Below are 27,941 nucleotides of genomic sequence, written 5' to 3' on the forward strand. Positions count from 1 at the left end.
CAAGATTTGATTCCCTCTAGTTGTCCTAAATTGACAGAAGCCTCTCGCTTTTTGTGGGATTGTTAGTTTCTTAGGAAAAATAGAAACAGTAATGGAACAAAAATGATTTTGAGAGTTTAAAATGAAAACTTCTGTTTCCAATTGCCTTTGTCTTGGAGAGTTAACAGAATTATTAATAGGGACAGAGTAAAGGGCCAAAGTAGGTGATTAAATAGTTAATCCCACTGGGGGACAGAAAGTAGAGAAAAAAGTACGGGAGACCCCTGTAAATTAAAGATCACTTAGGCAGGCTTGCATAACAACAAATCCATGTAACAGAAACATGAGACATGCCCCCCAAACAACAAAACAATGGTAAAATGAGATCCACATCCTGCGCAGTGAAGTCAGTAAGTTAATGCTTCTAAGGACATGCTTGCTGCACACACTAAAGACAAAAATATATGGAAAGGTAACATTATACTGAAACCTGAGATGATTTATCACATTTTAGTATACGTTACCACCTTTTTGATCATTTCCAATATGCCATGACAATCCCAGTTTGACCATGTAGGGACAAGAAAACTCCCCTACCCAATATGGAAGAACAGATGATGATGAAAGCTTGATGTCTACTCAAGAATGAGGAAGAGTGCTCACTTTGGCAGCACATATAGTAACATTGGAATGATACAGAGAAGATTAGCATGGCCCCTGTGCAAGGATGACATGCATATTGGTAAAGTGTTCTATTTTTGACAAAGCTCCAAATTAGTAGAAGGAAAGAAATAATAAAGATTAGAGCAGAAATTAATAACATAGAGACAAAGAAAACAATTGAGAAGATCAATGAAACCAAAAGTTGGTTCTTTGAAAAGATCAACAAAATTGATTAACTAATAGCCAGATTCATCAAGAAAAAAAGGGAGAGGGTTCAAATCAATAAAATTAGAAATGAAAAAGAAGTTATAACTGACACTGCAGAAATACAAAGGATCCTGTGAGAATTCTAGAGCAACTGTATGACAATAAAATGAACAACCTAGAAAAAATGGACAGACTCTTAAAAAGGTACAACCTACCAAGACAAAACCAGGAAGAAACAGCAAATATGAATAGACCAATCACAAGTGCTGAAATTAAAAATGTGATTAAAAAACTTCCAAAAAAAAACAAAAGTCCAGGACCTGATGGCTTCACAGCTAAGTTCTACCAAACATTAAGGGAAGAGTTAACACCTCTTTTTCTGAAACGTTTCCAGAAAATGCAGAGGAAGGAATGCTCCCAAGCTCATTCTATAAAGCCACCATTACCCTGATACCAAAACCAAAGATACCACACACACAAAAAGAAAATTACAAGCTAATATTACTGATGAACATAGATGCAAAAATCCTCAACAAAATATTAGCCAACCTCATACAAATATACATTAAAAAGATCATATACAATGATTAAGTAGGATTTATCCCAGTGACGCAAGGATTTTTCATTATCTGCAAATCTATCAGTGTGATACACCACATTAACAAACTGAAATATAGGAGTTCCCATCATGGCACAAATGGAAATGAATCTGACTAGGAACCATAAAGTTGCAGGTTTGATCCCTGGCCTTGCTCAGTGGGTTAAAGATCTGGTGTTGCCATGAGTTGTGGTGTAGGTAGCAGACGCAGCTCAGATCTGGTGTTGCTGTAGCTGTAGTGTAGGCTGGCAGCTGTAGCACCGATTAGATCCTTAGCCTGGGTACCTACATATGCCGTGGGTATGGCAATAAATAAATAAATAAATAAAACTATATGATCATCTCAATAGATGTAGAAAAAGCTTTTGACAAAATTCAACACCCGTTCCTGATAAAAACTCTCCAGAGAGTGGGCATAGAGGGGAACTACCTCAATATAATAAAAGTCATTTATGACAAACTCACAGCTAACATCATTCTCAATGGTGAAAAACTGAAAGCATTTCCACTATCAGGAATAAGACAAGGATGTCCTCTTTCACTAATGATATTGAACATAGTTTTGGAAGTCCTAGCCACTGATAATCAGAGAAGAAAAAGAAATAAAAGGAATTCAAATTGGAAAAGAAAAAGTAAAACTATCACTGTTTGCAGATGAAATGATTCTATGCCTAGACAATCCTAAAGATACTACCAGAAAACTATTATAGCTCATCAATGAATTTGGTAAAGTCACAGGATACAAAATTAATACACAGAAATTGATTGCATTTCTCTACACTAACAATGAAAGAGCAGAAAGAGAAATTAGGGAAATCATCATATTTACCATTGCAGCAAAAAGAATGAAATACCTAGGAATAAACCTACCTAAAGAGACAAAAGACTGATACTCTGAAAACTGTAAGATTCTGATGAAATAAATCAAAGAAGACACAAATAGATGGAAAAATATACCATGCTCTTGGATTGGAAGAATCAATATAGTCAAAATGACAATACTACCTAAGGCAATCTACAGATTCAATGCAATCACTATCAAATTACCCATGACATTCTTTACAGAACTAGAACAAAATATTTTAAAATGTGTATGGAAACACAAAATACCTTGAATAGCCAAAGCAATATTGAAAAGAAAAAATGGAACTGAAGGAATCAGGCTCCCTCACTTCAAACTCTACTACAAAGTTACAGTCATCAAAACAGTATGGCACTGGCACAAAAACAGAAATACAGGGTGGAACAGGATAGAGAGCCCAGAAATAACCCAAACACATACGGTAAATTAATCTATGACAAAGGAGGCAAGAACATACAGTGGAGGAGAGATACCCACCAGAATAAATGGTTCTGGGAAAACTTGACAACCATACGTAAGAGAAAGAAATTAGAACATTTTCTAACACCATATGCAAAAATAAACTCAAAATGGATTAAAGACCAAAAGGTAAGGTCAGATACTATAAAAATCCTAGAGGAAAACATAGGCAAAATGCTTTTTGACATAAATCACAGCAACATCTACCTCTGAGAATAAGGACAATAAAGACACAAACCAATGGGACCTATTTAACTTAAAATTTTCTGCTCAGCAAAGGAAACCATTAAAAAAACGAAAAGACAACCCACAGAATGGGAGAAAACTTTTGCAAATGACTCAACTGACAAAGGTTTAATCACTAAAACATACAAACAACTCATGCAAATCAACAACAACAAAAAACAAACAACCCAATTGAAAAATGGGCAGAGGACCTAAATAGACATTTCTCCAAAGAAGACATACAGATGGCCAGCAGGCACATGAAAAAATGCTCAACATCACTAATTATTAGAGAAATACAAATCAAAGCAACAGTGAGGTAACACCTCACACCAGTTAGAGTGTCCATCATTAACAAGTCAACGAACCACAAATGGCTGGAGAGGATGTGGAGAAAAGGGAACCTTCCTTCACTGCTGGTGGGAATGCAAATTGGTATGACCACAATGGAAAACAATATGGAAATACTTCAGAAAACTAAATATACAACTAACATATGATCCAGCAATCCCACTCCTAGGCATATATCCAGACAAAACTTTCACTGAAAAAGATACATGCACCTGTATGTTCACTGCAACACTATTCACAATAGTCAAGGCATGGAAACAACCTATATGCCCATTGACAGATGAATGGATTAGGAAGATGTGGTCCATATATACAATGGAAAACTGCTCAGCCATAAAAAAGGACAAAATAGTGCTATTTGCAGCAACATGGATGGAACTAAAGACTCATACTGAGTGAAGTAAATCAGAAAGAGGAAGATAGATACCATATGATATCACTTACATGTGGAGTATAAAATATGGCACAAATGTCTATTGAAGAAACAGAAAAGATTATGGACATGGAGGACAGACTTGTGTTTCCCAGGGGGAGAGGGAAGGAGTGGGATGGATTGGGATCTGAGGTTAGTAGATGAAAAATGTTGCATTTGGAGTAGATGGGCAATGGGATTCTGCAGTATAGCACAGGGAACTATATATCTAATCACTTGTGATAAGACATGACAAAGAATAATGTGAGAAAAAGAATGTATATATATATATGTATAACTGGGTCACTATGCTGTACAGCAGAAATTGACAGAACATTATAAATCATTTAAAAATTAAAAAAATAAATAGCAGATATAGTTGTAAAAAAAAAAAAAAGAATGAGGAAGAAAGTGGTCTTCTCCCTCTACCCATTCTTCCTTTGATTATAAAACTGTAGCCCATTAAGTTCTTGGGGCAGCACTCCCCTGCCTGCTCACTTGTATTTCTGACGCGAGTCCTGTACTAATAAATACTTTTCTTACTTGTCATTTTCTCTGCCCCTTGATGAATTCTTTCTGCTCAGAGACAGAACCTATACTTTGCCAAGTCCCAAAACGTATTCTGCCAGTTTCATCATTAATATCAATCAGAAATTCATTTTTTTGGAAAGCTGGGAACAAGAAGCTCTTACGCAGAGTAGCCTAAAGCAAGCATGAAAATACTTTTCTTCCTTATGGAAGACTCTATGAAAATTGACAAGGAAATTTTACATAAAATGAAATTAACTTTTCTGTTGGGAACTTCCTAATACTCAGAAATGTCAGCATGTTGACCTTTTCTTTGCAGGTGTTATCTGGTTCCAAGTTAATTTGTTTAAATGCAGTATTTTCCCCCCTTAGGGATCAATTTATCTAATGTTGTCTAACAACTATCAAACAGTGACAGTCTTGCAAAAGGATTCAATAAACTGTTTAATAAAATGTTACTATCTTGTATTGTCTTAAACCTAATCAGTTCTGCGAACTGAGAGACCCATGTTTGACCCTGCATGATTCACTACCCAAAGTTCTCCAGGGTATTCCAAAGTTGATTTATTTTAGGGGTAACTGAGGGCTTATGAGTAATTCACATTTTTCCAGAGAAGCTGACCTTAAAGATCCAATGCAAGCTGTTAAGCTCTGCCTCTGTAAATCCTCTTCCAGGTGACATCATACAGGATAGTCCTTCCCTGGATATCTTGAATTTTGCCTTTTCAGTGGATATATCCTAAACCCAGCATCTGTTCTCTGTAACCCTTCCCTTACTTGATTACTACAACTTAATAGGAAAAGCCTGATCATTTCTGGTGTTCTCTCAATGAAATATTTTTTTAGATATTGACCTCACTCTTAATTAACTACCTCACTCTTAATACAATTTCAATTACTTGGGGTTTTATTCTTTCAGGTCTGGATATTGTCTTCTTGATGTTTTCTTAAAGAATTACTCAGAGTAGATTATGACACACTTAAGATCCTAAATGGATATAAATGGGATGTGATTGTTGCCAGAGGAACACATCTTGAAGGCACTAAAGAACCTCAGAATGCTCTCAACACTTCTTTGAGCTTCACAACTGAATGATTTATTTGCAACTAATTATCTGTTCTAGTGGGGGAAGAACCATGTCTTGCTATGCAAAGCCAAATTCTAGATAGCAAAATAGATACAATATCAATTTCTTCATCGAAAATTGTTTCTGCTACTTGGAAATCTGGTTGGGTCATACTTAAATGAGCAATTTTTCATTAGTAAGAGACCAAGCAAGCAGCTTGGCATTCCTGGAGACCCACAAGTGTGTCTGTGGTGAGCACATTCGCATGTCAGCACGGAAAATTTGGCTTATTTTCCTTAGAAATTTCTCAGATTTTGTGAAAGAAATTGGGAGGATTTTTAAAAAATGATTTTAAATACTTAGAATCATATTTCTAATAAAGAAATAAGTCAAACTATTTAATCTTGATAAAGTTTCAAAACTAAAAATCAACTGAATTTACATCTTATGACATACTTTTGGAAATTCATGATTGCTTTGCTGCCTTAATTATTTACTATTTTAAAGAGTAGGCTTCCCCCAATATAAAACATCTTAATTGTAATTGCATTTAGAAAATTCACTTGGAAAAAGATTACTTCCTATTTTTCACTATGAAAGACAGTGCTTTTTCTCCTCATCATAAAAGTAAACATGCTCATTATAACTATAATTTGAAAATTTGGAAGCATCAAAAAATAAAGTTAATCCAGGATCCAATCAGCATTTATTCAGAGACGTTACTTGAGATTACACTGGATTTGATTTTTCATCATTTTTGTAATGAATATATTATAAGTTTTTCTCATGTTATTTAATTTTTATAATATGAATTTTAAAAATTAAATAACATGAGAAAAAGCTTGTTAATATATTGTGAGAAAGTCCTCAAAAATCTGCCATTAATTCAGATGCCTTTCCCTCTATTGGTATGTTTCTCTAAGTGCTCTGAATATGCTTAAGGGCCTTAGGACCTACGTGAGGAAACTGATCCTTTCCTCTTACTCTTCTCTTTGTCTTTTTACAGCTGCACCTGTGGCATGTGGAGGTTCCCAGGCTAGGTGGTCTAATCAGAGCTGTAGCTGCTGGCCTGCACTACATCCACAGAAACACCCAGATTTGGGCCGTGTCTGTTGTGGTAGGGGCTCTCCCAGAACAAAGGGAAGGCAACTTGGCATAAGGAGTATTTGCGTGGGCATTTGTAAGTGTGGCAGCAAGACAAAATCAGTATCCATGTGCAACTTTGTAGCATAGACCATCCAGCCAGAATTTATAGAATGTATCTTATAAGGGGGACTAAGGAACCAAAGTGTAAAAGAAAAAAATAACAGAGGGTATATAAGACAGTGCCTTGCTGTGTTTGGGGCTCAGCCTTTGGGTATGAATCCCCTTGAGCCAGTACTGTCATGAATAAACACTGCTTCCTGGCAAAAAGCCTCGGTGTCCTGGCTTTCTGTACATAAATCCTACAACACTGTGACTTGCACCACAGCTCACAGCAATGCATGATCCTTAACCCACTGAGCAAGGCCAGACAATTGAACCCACATCCTCATGGATACTAGTTAGATTTTTAACTTGCTGAGGCACAAAGTGAATACCAGTCTCCTCTGATTCTTGAGTCCCAGTTCTAAGTGGCCAAAGGATTAAAAAATAAGCTTCTTTCCAAAGCATTTCCCACTTAATTGTATCCCTGCGAAGGCATAGAAACAGAAAGTGAGAGGTGGTAGAAGTCCACACCATGAAAGGAAAGGAATAAGCAGATACGTGAATGTTGATAGAATAGATGCTTCCTTGACCATATTTCCTGGGGATATAGTAGGAATAAAAGAAAAATTTTGCACATCCTGTAGATGTTGCTCCAGAGCACAAAGCACGGAATTAAAGCACTAAAAGAGATAAAAGCAACAGAAAAGCAATTAAAGTAAAACCAAGCAAAGAATAGGAAAACAAACAAACGAACAAACTAGAATGGATTAAACTTATTCAATGAACAAATGTGGTCGATTACCTACAGCGTATGAAGCACTGTGCCAAATGTTGAGGACACACTGGTAACACAGTGGTAATGACAGTGAAAACACCTTAGATTAAAAATTTAAAGGGAGAAAATTGGGATAATAAATATATATCCAATTTTGGCAAATTGAATACATTTGAGCAAATGTGTATTGTTTGGCAAAACTGAGACTCTTCTCACTGAATCTTAAACCTGGAAAACATAAAAGCAGACAGTTCATACTAAGAAATTAAGGTTTTATGGGTGTTTCCTGTAAGTATAAACCTATATTGAAAAATTGGTTGTGGGGGCTCCCATGTTTGGAGTAACCAGCTTGCACCTTTTCCCCTACAAATTCTAACCAGAGGAAAATTAGACTTCACATGGCATATGTTCATTTTTTAAATAAATTGTTGTAAAAATATTAGACTATATTCTCCATTCATATAGAAGCCCAGTCTCTGTCCAATTTTCATGCTTCTATTTGGCCACATAAGTCAAAACTCATGGGAAGTATAATTAATGGCTTTGCCACAAAACCAGAAACAGAGACTTAAGAGGAAATGTCCATATTTCAATTTCCTGAGCATTTTGATCTATAGTAATTGTTCCGTATTAAAATACTCATATATACATATCTCCAATAGTGTTACTATAACAGCAAAGCCAGAGGATATATTTTTCATGATAAAGAAAAATTCCTTTCACTCTGAGGTTGAATTTAGAAGCCTGTGTGAAGGAAGGCTTAGCAAAGGGGTAGCAACCTAAGAGAGGTCACTAAGAGATGAGACCGACTGCTTATAGGAAGCTAACACTGTATGCTGGACTTGATTCTATTAGAACTATCTTGAAAAATCTGGATAAAAAGTTTTAAAATTGCCACTGGAAGACAACTGCTGGACTGGAAGTGCAAAGTCCTAGCCATCCAGGAATTTAGTAAATGGTGGCTGATGGCAGTTTCTGTGGTTTTAAGATACCACCAAGCTCCTTATCTCTGCATTGGAGATGCACTGGAGATGCCAAACTGATGGGTATGTTTTGAATTAGTCAAGATACAAAGCTGGGAGTTCCTGTTGTGGCTCAATGGGTTACAAACCTGACTAGTATCCATGAGGATGATGGTTTGATCCCTGGCCCTGCTCAGTGGGTTAAGGATCTGGTGTTGCCATGAGCTGTGGTATAGGTTGCAGACACGGCTCAGATCCCGTGTTGCTGTGGCTGTGGGGTAGGCTGGCTGCTGCAGCTCTGATTGGATCCCTAGCCTGGGATGCGGCAGGTGTGCCCCTAAAAAGAGGGGAAAAAAGATACAAAGCTTGTTATTTTATATTTTATGTGAACAAAACTCACAGAGAAATTTTACTTTGCCTTTGTTACCCATATGGCAGCTGGGGTCTCCCTATAAACTTAAGTAAATTATAGTTGATTATATCCCCAACTTAAGATCCTCTCTAAGCTTACTAAGAATTTCCAGGTGGCTGGTGGTTGACTGAGAGCTGGAGATTCTGAACCAGTCAGTACATGGCACAGCTCAGCCTTCACAGAAGCTGGTTTAGAATAGACATGTAACCTAACCCAGACTGATGAGACATAAGGAAACATTTGCTGAGGGTCTCCAGAGATGTGTCATCAATCTTGAAAGAGAGCTTTGGGAAGACCCAGCTCTTCTCATCCAAAGGTTACCATATATTTTCATGACCATGATATTATTATTCCATTTTACAGATAAGGAAACTAAGGTTCAATAAAGTATGAATCTTTATGTATGTAACACAGTAATTAGTAGTGCTGAGATTCAAGATTCAAACCCAAGTCAGTCTGCCTCTGAAGCTTCTTTTCTTTTCTTTTCTTTTTGGCCGTCTCTGAAGCATGCGGAAGTTCCCAGGCCAGGGGTCAAACCTGAACCACAGAAGTGACCCAGGTTGCTGCAGTGACAATGCCAGATCCTTAACCCAATGTGCCACAAGGAAACTCTGAAACGCATGTTCTTAAGCACCATTTGACAGTAACAGATAGTTCCCAAGTGATATCGTTGCTGCTGGTTGGGAGACCACAGTGTGAGAACCACTGTTTATAACAGTCAACAGCTGACAATTATAAATAGTCCAACATGGGAAACAGGGGTAGATGTTTGCAATCCAGTTTCATAAATAAATTATTTATAGTACAATCAAGGTTTCCATAACAAAAGCGATATTGCTGCATTATCAAACACAGTGCACTGGAAGTAACAGTAGAAGATGGTGCTGACCACAAGGCTCTCTGCCACAATATTTATCTAGAAATTCATTAAGCTGGATACAAAACTAAAGAAGCATGTCTGTTACGTGATGAAAACAAAATCTATTAGGGATACACAACTGAGCAAAGCTGTCTGAAGAGGAATCTGAGAGTTTCTTCTAGATGGGTTGGCTTTGTGCCACAGCAGCTTTTTTTTCTTATTCTTAAGAACTATTAGTTACAGGCAGTGAGGGTACGAACAAGTGTGCTTGCCCTGGAGCCAGACTAGGGAGGGGTGTGGGTGTGGTCTGAAGTCTGACTCTCCTATCTACTAGCTGGTGACCTTTCATAAATTAACACTTTTGGTCTCATTTTTCCTATTGATACAATTTGAATATTCATAATTCTTACTTCACAGAGTTACTGCAAACATCAGTCAAGTAAGGCATGAAAATCCTTTTGAATAGTGTCTGCCAAGTACTAAGTCATCAGTAACTGTCAGCTATTATTATTTGTTCCACTACTGAGTCAGGCCACGAGACACAGGAGGGGCTTCTTTTGCCATTCTCTTGATGGTGGTTTATACCAAAATCTCGTCCTGATACCTGTAAATGTGATCATCGAGCTTATTGCTTATCTATAGTATGCCATGCTATCAGATGCACATCTCATTAGAAGTTAGTATGCCTAAACACTGGAAAGGAGACTTTGTAAAACAGTTTCTTATTTAAATCTTCTGTTTGCAAACCCTGTGTGACCCTGTACACTCCAGAGGGGCCTCTGAACCAGACACATGCATTTGAAATGTAATCCTGGGAGGTCATTGTTAATTCTATTTTTAACATTGCACGCTGAAGCTTAAGAGGCATAAAGTGGTAACAAATTGATAAGCCAGAATTTTACCCCAGATATGCTTGAGACCAATGCCAGTACTCCCTTCACATTTATAAATTAAGATGTAAGAGGATTTGCATATTTTGGGGGGGGGAATGAGAGGGTTTGATACTCAAATGTTCATTCACACATATTTCATTTTCAGTGTTTTTCCCTTTGAAGAACTTAGGGAGTAATAGAAATATAATGGGATAGTAGATATCAAATTACCACTGATAAAGTATACAACTTGTGGAGTTTAGACAACTAAAAGTGTTAATATCTGGCTACTTATTCATATTGGTTTATAATACAATATGATTTCATATGTAATAGACTGTTCACAATTTTGAGGAAAACTACCTTAAATTTAGAAGAAAATTAGGGAAGAGTCTGCATGAAATTGTGATAGATTTCAAGCCTGGAGGGCCTACTCTGGGAGCTTTAGCATTTTGATTCTTACTGGGTAATTTGCAGGATATAGATTATCTGCTCACCCGCCCTCAACACTCATTCCCCTCTTATGGGACAATACAACAGATTTCGATGAAGAGTTGGTTACAGTCTTGTTTTGTCTCCTCTCCTCTACCTGCTCAGATATCCCACCCCCCACGTGTGGTTTGGGCTGTAAGGAAAGTTGTAGTGAGTCACCATGCCCTAAGTCGCTTCCCATAAGGCATACCTTACTATTTAGGATCTGGAAAACCCTTTGCTGCAGAGTCTGGCCAGCCTTGGGCCTCACAAGGATGTAAATGACTTTCAGGTCCGGGCTGGTGCGAAATAGCTTCTCCATCAACACTTTGCCCAAGAAGCCTGTGGCCCCAGTAATGAGAATGGACTTGCCACCATAGAAAGCTGCAATCATGGACATGATTCTCCACTTGGTCTTTTATAGCTCCAGAAAGAGGTTCCTGAAAAGGAAGAGAAATTACAAAAGATGACCTTCTCAGAAGTTTCTAAAAGGCAGTCATTTACAAAGTGTCTGGTATTTCTAGGAGTTTTTGAATGCAGGAAAAGGTCAGATGGAGTGACAGCATCTTGGCTTATTGGTAACACGATTCATTTCAATCAATATTTATTGAGCTCTCTCTACATGCCAGATTTTATGCCAGGAACTGTGGGCCAGAAATGAGTAAGACATGGTTCCTGCTCTCAAGGAATTGCTTGTAGTCTAACATTAGGAGGAGACAGACATCTAAGAGACCATTAAATATAGTATGCTTAAAAACCAAAGAAAGCACAGAGGAAGGGAGCACAGCAGGATCTGAAAATTTCAGAAAGGCCCCTCTAGATGGTGACACCTGTGGTCAAATTTGAAAAGAGATAAGGGCTGGGGTCAGGGTGTTTCAGGCCAAAGAAAGGACAAAAACAAAGGTCTAAAATGTGGTGTAGGATGCCACATGGGGGAATAATACAAGGAATTCAGTGTTATGAGAATATCAATGACAAGCCTAGGATTGGCCCCAAACCTGTGAAACTAAAGCTTAGAACAGCTCTCAAATTCAAAAACAAACAAACAAACAAACAAAAAAACTATGATGTAATTAGTATTTCAGTTGCAGTTTTATTTAGAGAAAATCATTTCCAGGAGGAAACCTGGGAATGAGTGGGAAGCCAGGCACAGTGCTTAGATGCTATGTCTTCCGAGAAAAAGCACCCCACACCAGGGTCAAGACGGTTGATTAGAAGCAACGGCAGAGAGCTCTGAAGGAAGCAGAGCCCAGTGTGGAAACAGACATTCCTTTCTGACCCTGATGTTGTTGCCTGCAGCAAGTCCTTGGCCATCTGCTTGGATGGGGTTTGGGTGAATCTTATAGAAAACAACTCCAAAGACTGGCCCTGACATCAGAGCTTATAAAGAAAAAGGAAAAAAACAAGTAAAAATGTCTATACCCTGCCTCTTTAACTGCAGTCAACTACAGTGACTCCATAATGAACAATGACTTTTCACGGTCATAATGTATAAATTAATTGTAATTTATAATTTAGAAATTATGGTCATAACTTAAACTTTGAGCATCTTTAGTCTATATTCTTGGGTAGAACTCCTTGCCTTTGGAGGATTCATTCATTCATGGGTTTACAAAAGCAAATAATTCTGTGCACCTGCCCTGCCAGACTCTATGCTAAGTTCTGAAGATAAACAGTTGAGTAAGGCAAACAGAACCTTGTTGCCACTCTAGCAGAGGTGGCCTGTGATACACAGATAAGTAAATTAAAGTTAATTAAACAAGTCAATTAAGGACAGTTACAAATAAAATAAAACCAGGATCAACAGCAAAAATCACAACAAATCATCAATGCTATTCACTTAAGAAAATACTATGGGTTTCAAATATTATTATTTTTTTTAGATTCCACATATAGGTGATAGCATATGATGTTTGTCTTTCACTATCTAATTTCACTTAGTATGATAGTTTCTAGGTCCATCCATGTTGCTGCAAACGGCATTATTTCATTCTTTTTTATGGCCGAGTGATATCCCATTGCATAAAAAAATACAAATGAACTTATTTGCAGAAACTGAAACAGACTCACAGACTTTGAAAAACTTGTGGTTACCAAAGGGGACATGTTGGGGGGGGTAGGAAGGATACTGGGGGTTTGGGATTGGCATATGCACACTGAGGCATATGGAACAATTGGCCAATTGGGACCCGCTGTATAGCACAGAGAATTCTTCCCAGGATTCTGTGATAATCTATGTGGGAAAAAGAATCTGAGAGAGAATGGATATGTGTATATGTATGATTGGGTCACTTTGTTGTGCAGCAGAAATTATCACAGCCTTGTAAATTTTTTTTTTTTTTTTTACATTTCCTTGCTCTCCCTATGCACAGTGACGCAACGCGCATTCAAATCATAATTTTATTTTTTATTGCAGTATAGTTGATTCACAATTCTGCGTTATCTGCTGTACAGCAAAGTGAGTCAGTTATACATATAAACACTTTAGGGCCTCACCCGCAGCATATGGAAGTTCCTGGGCCTGGGGTCGAACTGGAGCTTCAGCTGCCGGCCTATGCCATAGTCACAGCAATGCTGGATCTGGGCTGCATTTGTGACCTACGCCACAGCTTGTGGCAATGCTGGATCTTTAACCCACTGATAAAGGCCAGGGGATTGAACCTGTATCCCCACAGAGACAATGTCAGTGGGCTAACCCACTGAGCCACAAGAGGAACGCCTACACTCTTATTTATTTATTTCTTTTTTAATTACTCCATGAATTTTATTACATTTACAGTTGTACAATGATCATCATAACCCAATTTTATAGCATTTCAATCCCAACCTCCCAGCATATCCCTGTACCCTTCAACTTGTCTCATTTGGAAACCATAAATTTTTCAGTCTATGAGTCAGTATCTGTTCTGCAAAGAAGTTCATTGTGTCCTTTTTTTATATTCTACATGTAAGTCATAGCATATGATGTTGGTGTCTCACTGTCTAACTTCACTTAGCATAATAATTTCTAAGTCCACCCATGTTGCTGCAAATGCTATTACTTCTTTCCTTTTAATGGTTAAATAATATTCCATCTTCTTTATCCACTCCTCTGTTGAGGGACAGTTAGGTTGTTTCAATGTCTTGGCTATTGCCTATAGTGCTGCAATGAACATTGGAGTGCACACAGCCTTTTAAATTAACTATATATCAATAAAACTTAAAAATATTAGTTATATTTTTGAGTTATTTTAAAACTCCTTTTATTTAAATATTTATATGAGAAATATTATTTTGAAGAACACATTTGGACCTGATACAAAAGAACAACTAAAGCTATTTTTTGTCATGTTACATAATGTTACACATGTTGCAATCTAGCCAACGATTTTCTCAAGAATTTAGCACCAAGGAAAAGTATCAAATACTCTTGCTTTATTTTCCTTGAAGCTCAGTGTTACCAAGTATGGAAGGCAGTATAGTATTCTAGGTCAGCACACAGATTCTAAGCAAGACTGAAATCAAATCCCGGTTCAACCACTAACTAACTGTGATCTCAGGCAAATTATTAATTTCTCAATGCTGCAGTTTGTTCATCAGTAAAATGCAGATAGCTAAAGTACCCTCAATAGTGCTGTGGTAAGAATTATGTGAGTGAATGCACATAAAGCCCTTAGTAATATAAGTTACCTATGGTATATACTCAGAAGAATTAGCTATTATTACAGTTACTGGTTTCACATTTTTTCATCTTAATGGTTTCTAGATTTTCCTTTTGACACTTATTTTAGCTGCCCTGTCTTATGCATTTTATATACCCTCTTTTGGAAATAGGAGGAGATGATTATAATTCAATCATCAAATAAAGTGTTTTCTCCAAATGCAACTCTACTTGATAGTAGATCTTGCCAATTCCTATGTATCTGTATTACATATAGATATAGATAGATATATGTTATGTGTGTATATATATAAGAGGTTTTGATCCCAGAAAATTTTGGAATGTGATGAAAAATTTTAGAGATAAGGTCACACATCTCTAATGAGCCTACTTGTGGGACAAAGGAAGGCTTGATGTGTCCCCAAAAAATGGAATGTGCTTGCCCTGTATGGGATCCAAGTACCTCTCAAAAACAACAAAAACCAGAGTAAGGTACACTGAATTCTCAGAGAGGAAAACAAAGCATAAGCTAGCATCTCCTGGCACTTATTAGCCTATTGTTAAGAGCAGGTGTTAGGGGACCTGTGGCCAGGACTCTAATCAAGGTGAGTGGTTCTCAAAGTGTCAAAGAGAATTCCACATCATCAGATCAAAGCTGCATCAGAGATCTTACTTCAGACTCTTATTTCCACCCTCAAGATATGGCTTGGTACCTGCCCCCAGGACTCCCATACAACATTTGGCCCTGGGAATCCAATTTCATATGTTACAGCTTTGCAAGGTCCAGGAATGGTTAACCCTAAATGCAGTTCATTAAGGTAATTAAATTGTTTGAAAAATTAAAATTTTACACTCATTAATGGAGGATAAGCAACTCTAGAAAGAGCAGGATGTTCTCAGATTATGAGTGCAGCAAGCAAAGGACAGTTCTCTATCCCTCATGCTCATGATATGGTTTATAAGAGGCCTAAATCACTCTGAGAGTCTTTGAGCCATAATGCAGGATTTCTGATGCTTTAATGAAAAAAGACAGGACCTGTGAGAGGCAGCCAATGTTTTTCATTTTTTTAACTTTTTTTTTTATTTTTAAATTACTTTTGGCCAATGTATTTTTTTTATAGTTGACTTAGTGTTGTGCCAATTTCTGCTGTATAGCAAAGTGACTCAGTCTCATATATATAAAATATATGTGCATATGTGTATGTATACACACACACACACACACACAGAGTATTTTTTATATTGTTTTTCATCATTGTCTATCCCAGGAGATTGGATATATTTCCCTGTGCTATAGTAGCACCTTATTATCTATCCATTCTAAATGTACTAGTTTGCATCTATCAACCTCAACCCCCCTGTCCATCCCATTCCCTTCCCCTCCCTCTTGGCAACCACAAGTCTGTTCTCCAAGTCCATGATTTTCTTTTCTGTGGAAAGGTTCATTAGATTCCACATATAAGTGAAATCATATGGCATTTGTCTTTCTCTTCCTGACTTCATTTAGCATGATAATCTCTAGTCACATCCATCTTGCTACAAATGGCATTATTTTGTTCTTTTTTATGGCTGAGTAGTATTCATTGTATGGAATGTATGTACAACATATTCTTTTTTTTTTTTCCCCTTTTCTTCCCAACCAAAACCATCCAGTATTTATTGAGTTGTTCTTAATGGCAGGTTGTGTTCTATATACATCATTTCTATTATTTCTAACCATAACTCTTTCAGGTAGATACAGATGAAGAAACTGAAACATAGAGAGTTTAAGAACCTGCCTAAATTTACACAGGGTTTAACATCCATCTAGAGCTGTTGCTCTTAATTAGAGGCTGGCAAATGTTCCTGTAAAGGACCAGGTGGTAAATATTTTAGGCTTTATAGGCCAAGATGCAAAATCAAGAATATGACGTAGATACTTATGTAGAAAGAGAGAAACAAATCTCCGTACATTTTTAATTGATGAAATTCAAAGTATAATAGTAATTGGGCAAGATTTTTTGTAGTACAGGTTTGTTAATGAGAATAGAATTACTTGGGGAGGGATAGCATTTTGCTGAGTTGGGTTTCAAAGTTAAGCTTTTCCGTTATCAAATCGATTGCAGATGTTCTTCATTAAAAACTATTAGCTTTGGAGTTCCGTTATGGCTCAGTGGTTAAGAATCTGATTAGTATACATAAGGATAGTACCACATTTTCTTAATACATTCATCTCTTGATGGACATTTAGATTGTTTCCATGTCTTGGCTATTGTAAATAAAGATAGGGGTGCATGTATCTTTTTGAATAATAGTTTTCTTCAGATATATGCCCAGGAGTGGGACTGCTGGGTCATATGGCAGTTCTATATTTAGTTTTCTGAGGTACCTCCATACTTTTTACATAATGGTTGTACCAATTTGCATTCCCACCAACAGTGTAGAAGTGTTTTCTTTTCGCCATATCCTCTCCAGCATTTGTTAATTGTAGGTTTATTAGTGATGGCTATTCTGACTGGTGTGAGGTGGTACCTCATTGTAGTTCTGACTTGCATTTTTCTAACAATTAGTGATGGTGAGCATATTTTCATGTGACTACTGCCCCTTTTTCCATTGGGTTATTTGTTTTGTTGTTGAGTTGTATGAGTTGTTTGTATATTTTGGAGATTAAGTCCTCGTGAGTTGCATCATTTGCTACTATATTTTCCCATTCCATAGGTTGTCTTTTCTATTTGTTTATAGTTTCCATTGCTGTGCAAAAGCTTGTAAGTTTGATTAGGTCCCATTGGCTTACTTTTTGTTTTTATTTCTGTTGCTTTGGGAGACTGACCTAACATTTGTATAGTTTATATCAGAGAATGTTTTATGTATGTTCTTTTCTAGGAGTTTTAGGATGTCATGTCTTATTTTTTGAGTTTTTTTTTTTGTGCATGGTGTGAGCGTGTGTTCTAGTTTCACTGCTTCATATGCAGCTGTACACTTTTGCCAGCATCACTTGCTAAAGAGACTGTCTTTTCCCCATTTTATATTCTTGCCTCTTGTGTTGAAGATTAATTGACCGTAGGTGTCTGCTTATTTCTGGGCTCTCTATTTTGTTCCATTGGTCTGTATGTCTGTTTTTGTACCAGTACCACACCATCTTGACTAATACTATAGCTTTGTAATATTGTCTGAAGTCTGGGAGAGTTATGCCTTCTGCTTACTTTTTTCTCCTCAGGATAGCTTTGGCAATTCCAGGTCTTTTATCGTTCTGTATAAATTTTTGGATTATTTGTTCTAGTTCTGTAAAAAATGTCATGGGTAATTTGATAGGTATCACATTAAATCTGTAGATTGCTTTGGGGAGTATCTGGCCAATTTAATTTTAATGAATGTCTCCATGTGCCAAGTAATGCCCTTTAGTGAACAAGCCTTATACAGCTTAGATTCTTCCTCTCTTTTGTGGAGACTTCTTTCTCCTTAAGGTTGCCAGTTTTTCCATGGTCATGAGTGGGATTAGACAGTTTTCAGACTCCTTTTTTTCCTCTAGAAATAAGGCTGTTCTCATTTCCAGAGAACAGGTGTTAAAATTTTGAGTCACAATTGTGCCAAGTTAGACTTTTTTTTTTTTTCAGGTTTGAGCATATGGGAACTTTATTCTTTGAGTGTTTTTTCTGGAAAATAAAAAAGTTAAGATTCAAACATTTAAGGGAGACAATCCATATTTCTTGGTAATCCTTGAGAGAAAAACTTTTTTTTTCCCAAAAGAAAGTGTTTTGCCTCTCAGGAATCCTATTCTTGGCACAGTTTTTCAGTCTTGGCACTATTAGCATTTTAGGATGGGTAAATCTTTGTTGTGGGAGATGTCCTTGCCATGTAGGGGGTTTACCAGTACCCTGGCATCTCCTGAAAGGATAGGTATAACATCCCTCTTTCCCCAAGCCAAGAGTGACAACCCAAAATGTCTCCAGACTTTGCTAAATGTGCTCTTGAGGAAAAATTGCCTCCCCCTTCAGAGAATAACTGTTTTAAAATCTATAGGCTGCCTATCCTATTAAAAAGCCAACAAAGTGGGATATTGGTTCTTGATTTTTACACATTTGTGCAAATATGGACAGGTCTTTATGATCAACTACAGAGATCTCATTAATCCAAGCCTTAAAAATTCATTTATAAGTCACGTATCTGTTTGTCGAGTACCTATTGAAAAAAAAGTTTTCATCACTGAGCTCTTATTGCTTTAGTTTCCTAAGTATATCCCAAATTATGAAATTCAGCAATGAACTTAGATAATACTTTTCACTTTGGGCTTGTTATGTAAAGTTTTTCTGGGAGAACTTCTAAGTTCTTAATGGGAGAATATTAACTCCCAGGGGTGTTGGGGCACAGGCCTCACTGATTGAATTAGCAATGCTCCATAATCAAGAGAAACCAATTTGGAAATTGTCCCAGCTGGGGAAGGAAAGTCTGGGCTGGCTTAAGAAAACAAAATTAGCAATCACCTCAACACATTCTTTCTAGTTTGTTTCTGCTGAGCTCCTTAGTTGTCTTCAAAAAATTCTACAAATCTGATAGAAATGACAAGGAGACAGGGAGTTTGGGGTTGGTAGATGCAAACTATTACATTTAGAATAGATAAGCAATGAGGTCCTACTGTATCGCACAGGGAACTATATCCAATATCTTGTGATGGAACAGGATGGAAGATAATATAAGAAAGGGAATGTGTATATATGTATGACTGGGTCACTTTGCTGTATACCAGAAATTGGCACAATATTGTAAATCAATTATGCTTTAATCAAAAGAAAAGAAAAAGGAGAAAGATAGTGCTTAATGTGTGTGACATAGTTAAGTGTGGAAATTAATATGCACACATTCTTATGGTAAGGTATTATTATTATTATTATTATTATTATTTTTGTCTTTTTGCTATTTCTTTGGGCCGCTCCCGCGGCATATGGAGGTTCCCGGGCTAGGGGTCGAATAGGAGCTGTAGCCACTGGCCTACGCCAGAGCCACAGCAATGCTGGATCCAAGCCGCGTCTGCAACCTACACCACAGCTCACGGCAACGCCGGATCGTTTAACCCACTGAGCAAGCGCAGGGACTGAACCCGCAACCTCATGGTTCCTAGTCAGATTCGTTAACCACTGCGCCACGACAGGAACTCCATAAGGTATTATTAAAATGCATGATATTGTTATCATTATTTTCAGGTAAGTCAAATACCAGTCAGCATGAAGTGATTCTAAAATAATATCAAGAGAATCACAATCAAATGTAAATCTTGATGTTTCTTATTTCCTCTTGGTGACATGTAAATTGAGTCTGGTTGTAAATAAAAGAATAGTTGATCTGTTAACACAATCACAAAAGGAACCTAGCTGAATGAGTAGTAAACCAACACACCTTTTCATGCTCTACTTAGAATTAAAGACTGATTTCCTTTGGGGGTAACATGACATAGTTTATTGTTGTGTCAGTGTGAGGTTCTCCAGAGAAACAGAACCAAACCTGATGAACACACACACACAGACACACACACACACACACACAGATTTTTAAGGAAGTGGTTCACAAGATTGTGGAAATTTGGTAAATCCAAAGTCTGAAATGCAGAGTTTCAAGAAGAGTTTCAGCTTGAATCCAATGTGATCTCCTGGCAGCATTCTTTCTTGGGGAGGTCTGTCTTTGTTCCATTAGGGCCTTTAACTAATTGAATAAGGCCTACTCATATTAGGCAGGATAATCTGCTCTACTCAGAGCCCACTGGTTTAAATGTTAATCTCATCCAAATTAACACCTTCACAGAAATATCCAGAATAATGTTTGACCAAATATTTGGACTCTGTGGCCCAGCCAAGTTGATATACAAAATGATCATCATAAATCCACCCCTTGTCAATTGGTGCCCTTATGCATCTCCTTAAACCATACTTAATTGACACCTAACGACAATAACAATGTTCTACTTCTGCCCAACATGTTATAACTGTCCTACACACAACTGAAAATACACTAATCTTTTCCAGAAAAAGGGTCTTTGGGTAATATTTACTCTTGTCCTTGATATCCTGCAACTAAATACTGTGATGTAAAGTTAATAATACTTAAATGCTATGATATAAAATCAATACATCTTGTGTTATATAGTAAAGGGATTAAATAGTCAAAAAAACAAATGTATTTGCTTTATATGCACACACACACAAATGTATTTATAACAAAATAAGAAAAAAATCCTCATGACAATTACAGTCCTCATCTCCATAACTGGTGCCATGGTCATAGATGGTATTTATAATGACCTTCTTCCATGACTTATTCTGTATTCCCTTTGCCCTCAGCAAGCACTTCAGCTGGTCCTGGTTCTTTACCAGGTGGGAGGACCCAAACCTTCATTCCTGAGGGGTCTGGACTATCACGAGTCCTCCCTGAATTGGGCTGTTTTAGTTTTGCATTGACCTTAATCACAGGATATGATAATACTGAGAGATGCCACAAGGAATCTCCTATATTTCAGACATAGACTTCCTTACTTTCAATCTGGAATAAAAGTCCAATTTCTCCTTGGTAGTCAGGAGCAGTCACCCTTGTCAGCTCTGAGTCATTGCCTGATGATTCAGAGGCTTGAGGAGCTCAAAGTGGCTGGGCAGTAGTCTTAACTTCCCGTTCAATGGAATCATTGTTATGTCTTGGTTCTTCTCTCTGGAACCAAGATCTCTAAGCCAGTGGAGCAAAAAGGCAAGAGGAAAGGAAGTAAAAATTTTGCTGGTGGGCCACTAAGGGTAATAGTGAGTGGTAACATTTATTTCCACCCTTTGATTCCTGGAACTGAATCCTGGCTATGGGAGAAACAACATCACATGTTGGATGCTGATTCACAGCATATGCAGCCCTCAGCCTTGTTTTCACCTTTCTGGTACTGTAAATGAGTCTTCAAAAGGCTGTTCTACCCATTCTATCAATACAGGAGGAGAACATGAGCCTTAGCCAACTGCCACACTTCATTACTATGAAATGAGTTCCTTAACCAGAAGCAATGCAGTGTGTAATTCCATGATGGTAGATAAGGCATTCTATAAGTTGACTCATGATAGTTTTGGCAGAAGCATTGCATGTCAGATAAACAAATCCATGTCCAAAGTGTCCCTTCCAGTATGAACTAAATATGGCCCCTTCCATGCTGGGGGCAGTTCAATGTACAGGCATACCTTGTTTTAGTACAATTCCCCATGAGACCATAGGGACAGGTTGGGGGAGAAAAGGTTGTGCAGCAAAAGTGGGGACTATGGGCATTTGGACCACTTCTTCATGTAACTTACTTGTGCCTTCAAGGCCTGCTCAGGCTATATATATATATATGCTTCCATTTGATGATGGAGGGCTTCTGTGCATGCCTAACTTTATGGCTTGGTGGAGCAGATAACACCCAGTTCATGATGGCCTAATACTCTTTCTCAAAAGGAGAGCAGTTATCCATGGAGCATGGCAGGGCTTTGCTCTAAAGTCCTAAGAGCTTGTGCCATGACTCTCCAATAGAAGCCTAATGAAGGCTCCAAACAGCCACTGACAAGTATCTGACGCTTTTAAGCACCATAGATTTGCTGTATCAATGGCTCATTGGCAGAGCAACTCTCATGGCTGTCTGGACCTGCTGCAAAGTCTTGTTACTAAGCCCCATTCAAAATGGGTAGCTTTTGGGATTACTCACTAAATGGCCCAGAATAATACCCTCAAATCAGGAATATGCTGCCTCCAAAATCCACTTCCCTTCATAAGGTGTGGTGTCTCAATTTTGGCTGTAGGAGAGGCCAGATGCAACAACTTATCCTTCATCTTAGGCTATTTCAATGTGCCCCTCACTGAAGGACCCTTTCACTGAGATAGAAGGCCCTTGAATTTTTGTTGGATTTATTTCCCACCCTCTGATATCCAAAATGTCTACCAATAAGTCTAGAATTGTTGCTACTTCTTGCTCACTAGATCCAATCACCATAATGTCATCAATGTAATAGACAAATATATCTCACAAAAGGGAAAGATGATTAAGATTCCTCCGAGCTAAATAATGACATAGGGCTGGAGAGTGGATATTCCTTTGTGGTAGGACAGTGAAGATGTATTGCTGGCTTTGCCAGGTAGAAGCAAACTGCTTTTGGTGGTCTTATGAATAGGGATGGAGAAAAAAGCATTTGCCAGCTTAACAGCTGCATACCAAGCGCCAGAGGGTGTATAAACTTTCTCAAGCAATGCAACCATATCTGGTGTAGCAGTTGCAATTGGAATCACCACAGGATTAAGTTTACAATAATCCACTGCCATTTTTCAAAATCCATCTATTTTCTGTAAAGGCCAAAAAGGCTAGTTGAATGGAGATTGGTAGGAATCACTGCCCTGCATCTTTCAAGTCCTTGAAGGTGCTATTAATCTCTGTAATCCCTCAAGAATTATATATTTCTTCTAGTTTACTATTTTTCAACATAGAGGCAGTTCTGGTGGCTTCCATTTGACCTTTCTCTCCACAAGAGCCCTCAACCCACAGGACAGGGAACCAGTGTGGAAATTCTGCCAGCTGCTGAATGTGTCTATTACAATCAGGCATTGCTGAACTGGAGAAATAATGAAAGGATGTGTTTAGGACCTAACAAGCCCACTGTGAGATGGCCCTACCCTAAAACTCCACTGATCATTTGTCCTCAATAAACTCCCGTTTTGAATGGTGGACCAGAGGGACATTCCAGTTTTCCTGGGATTAGTAGCAGTTCAGAGCCAGTGTCCAGTAGTCCCTCAAAGCTCTCATTATTTCGTTTTCCCCAATGCACAGTTACCCTGGTAGAGACCATAGGTCCCTTAGGGATGGCTAGAAAAAAGATTGATAGTATAAATTCTTAGCAGTATAGAGAGGTCCTTTCTCAAGGGGATTTACCCTTCCCTTCTTTCAAGGGCATCCCAATCTATAAACTGACTTCAGTCTGGGAAATGAGTAGAGGGCCAAGACTTTTTTTTTTTTTTTTTTTTTAAGGCCACACCCATGGCACATGGAAGTTCCTAGGCCAAGGGTCAAACTGGAGCTACAACAGTCAGCCTATACCATAGCCACAGAAATGTGGGATGTGAGCTGTGTCTGTGATCTGCACCATAGCTCACGGCAAGGCCAGATCCCCAACCCATTGAGTGAGGCCAGGGATTGAACCTATATCTTCACGGATACTAGTCAGATTCATTTCCTCTGCACCATAACGAGAACGCCTGTTTTTATCCAAGTTAGATTTTTATTGAGTTGACTTAGAATTCTTCTGCTTATACAAATAATGTAAAAATTTAGTAGGCTTCCCATATATTTTATTTCTAAGAATAAATTAGTCAATGATGAACTAGTCAATGCCATAGGTCTCCACAAGTCAGAGGATTCTGATTGCTGCTTTGACTCTGCTGTCCTTTAGGTCTTTTTAATCATGACCACCTTGACTCTGGTGATTAAGAGTCACTGTTTGGCCTCAGTTACCCTAGGATTCTCATTGCATTCAGGTTTCCTGATTTATGATAGCAGTTCACACTGTAAGTTCTGGCCTACAAAGAAAAGTGATTACTGAGCTCTTCAAGGATGCTGGGGGCTCCCTCCACAAATTTACTCCTGTGACCCAGTCAAGTTGGCACATAAAATTATTCATCACAGTAACTATTTTTTCTCTTAATGCCTTGGCTACCTGCAGGACTTCTCTCACATTTTTAATCTTTGCTTGATGGCTGGGTAGCTGATAACATACATAGTGACAGAAAGAACATACATAGTGACAGAAAGGCAATTTTATTAACTTGATTTAGAATTCTTTCCCTCATCTGCATTTCAACTTAAGTATTCAGTACTGATAAACTCTTCTATTTTTAAACTGTCTCAGCTTAAGTAACAAAAATGAATGTGAGGGACAACGCAGGAACATGAGAAGAACACTGATCTAGAACTAGAAAATCTAGGGATGGAATCTTCTTTGCAGCTAATTGGTCACGTAAATCTCCAATCCTGCCAGCTCTGAAACTTCATTTTCTTTTTTGTTGAACAATTTTCTATTTATTTCACGGAACAGTTTTAATAATCAAATAGAATAATAAACAAAAGAGATTATAATTCCAAGTGTCATCTGATCAGAACAGAATGATGTCCCCCTTGTTCTGGTTTTTTCTTTTTTCTTTTTTCGTTTCTTTTTTTTGTCTGTTTAGGGCAGCACCTGTGGCATATGAAGGTTCCCAGGCTAGGGGTCTAATCAGAGCTACAGTTGCTGGCCTACCCCACAGCCACAGCAATGCCAGATCTGAGCTTTGTCTGTGACCTACACCAGAGCTCATGGCAATACCAGATCCTTAACCCACTGAGCAAGGCCAGGGATCGAACTCGCTACCTCATGGTTCCTAGTCGGATTCATTTCTGCTGTGCCACAATGGAAACTCCTTGTTCTGGTTTTCATATGTTATATGACAAGTGCTACTTTGACCCTGAATCTAAATACCTGGATTTATTAATAAATATGGAGGACAGACACATCCTGTCATCCAAATTATACAGTAAAACACTTGATGCAGATACTGTATTTTATACTGTGTTTTTCCTCAGATGTCAGCTAGCACTTTGTAATGAAAAGTGGCTCAATAAATTTTATTGAGTCAGTGAATAAATGAGTCATGACTGAAGGATGGATTCACTTAATCAATGAATAAGAAGTCAGGAGGTAGTTCAGTGTGCATCTAAATCATTAGAAAGCTTGCTAAAATTGCTCTTCTCCAGACTTCATTTTCTGAGACTTTAATTTAGAAAGCCTGAGGTAGGGCCCAGGCTGATGCATTTTAATGAGCACTCCAAGTGATTTCAGATATAGGTGGTAATAGCAATGCTGGTGTAGGGGATTTGGTTGAATGTGCTCTGATCCCAGGTCATATTTTCTTCTGTAACTTACATCTTTATTTTTTAAAGTTTTATTGGAGTACAGTTGATTTACAATGTTGTGTTAGTTTCAGGGGTACAGCAAAGTGATTCAGTTTTACATATACATATATCCATTCTTTTTCAGATTCTTTTCCCATATAGGTTATTACAGACTATTGAGTTGAGTTCCGTGGCTTTACAGTAAGTCCTTCTTAGTTATCTATTGTTTAGATTGTAGTATATATATGTTAATTCCAAACTCCTAATTTATCCCTCCTCCCCCATGTTTCACCTCTAGTATCCATAGGTTTGTTTCTGAAACTTGTGGGTCTGTTTCTGTTTTGTAAATAAGTTCACTTGTATGATTTTCAAATTAGACTCCACATATAAGTGATATCATATGATCTTTGTCTTTGACTTACTTCACTCAGTATGGTAATCTCTAGGTCCATTCAGGCTGCTGCAAATGGAATTATTTTGTCCTTTTTTTATGGTGTAGCTTATGTCTTTAAGGTTAGCCTATGTTGTCCCTATGACTGGTTATTTCCTTAAAACAATACATAAAGTAACCTGCTTACTTGAGAATTCTTATTTCTAATAAGAGCGGAATGCAGATAACATAGTTAGGCTATGGTAGAGCATGGCCTCGGTTCAGCCAGAGCCAAAGTCTGAGCTTCACAGGCCTCAAGCTTGCACTAAGGTAAACGTGGTAGAAAGACTTTCTTCGTATTTACTACAAGCATCAGAACCCACAGGGGTGACTCATAAAACATATGTACTGAAGGAAGTGGAATGGAGACACATCTTTTTGTATAAATAACTAAAACTTTTTTATATCACATGGTATATCTTTATTGCTCCATTTTATGAAGAAATTATCAAAAGCATTTACATATTCAGTAATCAAATAATTCATGCTGAAGACTGAAGGTAGTTCATAGGCCTGTATTCATCTACTTTTGCATTTACTATCACCTTTTTGTTATCCCTATAATAAACTCTTAAGCTTCTTTCTAAATAGTTTTGAGAGGGACATTTTAAAAGTAATATGGCTCTAAAGTTCCTCTGTGACACAGTGGGTTAAGGACCTGGCATTGTCACTGCAGTGGCTTGGGTTGCTGCTGCAACACAGGTTCAATCCCTGGCCTGGGAGTTCCGCAATGACTAAAACTTTTTAAAAGTATTTTTCTCCTGTGTTCCAGCTTCCCAACACTAAAAGCTGAAATAAATATGACTTTTAATGGATTTTAAAAATATAGTGGAAATCTACACACAGAGTGTAGAATAGCATACCAGTGATTAATAAACATATTGCATTTACCCTGGCATGAAAGGGTTGTATATCAAAGTGTCTTAATTTCTTCTGACAAAATACAGTCCTCTGCTGCTTATACGAGTTAAAAAATTTATATTCATTCAAGCAGAGTTTAGAAATAGGTTGTAGATTTCTTTTTTCCAGTTCATACAACTATATTTCAACCTTTTATCCAACCAACATTTTTTCCAACTTGTGTGGAAACAAAATAGCTAGAATATGAAGATCTTTTGCAACACGGTCTGATTATAAAGAGATGGATTTAACAAAATGAACTCAGTTTAAGAAAAAGACAACTGATTCATACACTAACACTGAAAACTTGCTACAAAATCACAGCATAAATTATTGTTTACACCTAAAGGTTATACTGGCTTCCATATAAAATACACAGTTCTTTTACAGATACATGTGTTATCAGAGTTTCTTACTGTCCATGATTAGACACAGTGATTATTAACTATCTATGTCCAAAGTAAAGGCACAGAGTTAGTTACTTCATATAGTGAGATTCCAGGAGCTTAGTCATTGCTATAAACCATATAATGATACTAACTAATTACTCTTGAATCATGTGGGAGATTATGTTTTTGAAAAAGGTCAATACGAAGGTGAGTTAATTATACATAAATTGGTACGATATGGTAAATCAGAAATCCTTATTTCCTAATGGAAGTACCGGACCATAACCTGTGCCAACACATTGATAGAAAACATCTGAATACATGTAAATACGCTATCCATTTGGAAATACACAGCTAGGCCTTTGTGAAGGACTAAGTTCTAACTCTTTTCCTGTCACAATTTTCTCCATAGGAACTTATTCCGTGTGAGAAGAACCATAAGCCACAAATGGCACTTTTATTTTTCTCTGATAATGTGCAATGCATTCTTTTTTTTTTTTTACATTTTTAAAATTTACACTATAATTTATTTACACTGTTGTGCCAATTTATGCTGTACAACAAAGTGACCCCGTCATGCATACACATACAGTTCCTTTCTTATACTATCTTCCATCATGTTCTATCCCAAGAGACTGGATATAAATTCCTGTGTTGTACAGTAGGACTTCATTGCCTCTCCATTCTAAGTATAATAGTTTGCAATGAATTCTATCAACAAAGATTTTTAGGAACTTGCCTTTAAGATAAGGTCCTTATAGATTTGAAAAAAGTATATACTTCATACTTGTAATACACTGTGGGCATATA

At 37.5% G+C, this 27,941-nt stretch overlaps 1 protein-coding gene and 1 non-coding gene across 18 annotated transcripts in view; one reads left to right on the forward strand and one right to left on the reverse strand.

Annotated features, from left to right (window-relative positions):
- Nucleotides 1–27,941, reverse strand: part of FAR2 (fatty acyl-CoA reductase 2) — a 178,457-nt gene that overhangs the window by 48,489 nt on the left and 102,027 nt on the right. For 13 of the 17 annotated variants that reach the window (XR_014803677.1, XR_014803680.1, XR_014803679.1 and 10 more), the window contains exon 2: nucleotides 11,102–11,330. The exons of the other annotated variants lie outside the window; for them this stretch is intronic. Coding sequence is in view for 8 of the 13 variants with exons in the window: in XM_013988334.3 (XP_013843788.1) it covers nucleotides 11,102–11,290 (189 nt within the window). In the remaining 5 variants the exon portion in view is untranslated. The remainder of the gene's footprint in view (nucleotides 1–11,101; nucleotides 11,331–27,941) is intronic. 17 annotated transcript variants of the gene reach the window in all.
- LOC146403361 (U6 spliceosomal RNA) lies at nucleotides 635–741 on the forward strand. Its single transcript, XR_014804691.1, has one exon. It is a non-coding gene; the product is annotated as a U6 spliceosomal RNA (small nuclear RNA).

This window comes from Sus scrofa, chromosome 5 (assembly GCF_054392235.1).
Source record: "Sus scrofa isolate SSC_HxYL_T2T_F1_AM1 chromosome 5, Sscrofa_HxYL_maternal_Yorkshire_Landrace_v2.0, whole genome shotgun sequence".
Classification (NCBI taxonomy): Eukaryota; Metazoa; Chordata; class Mammalia; order Artiodactyla; family Suidae; genus Sus; species Sus scrofa.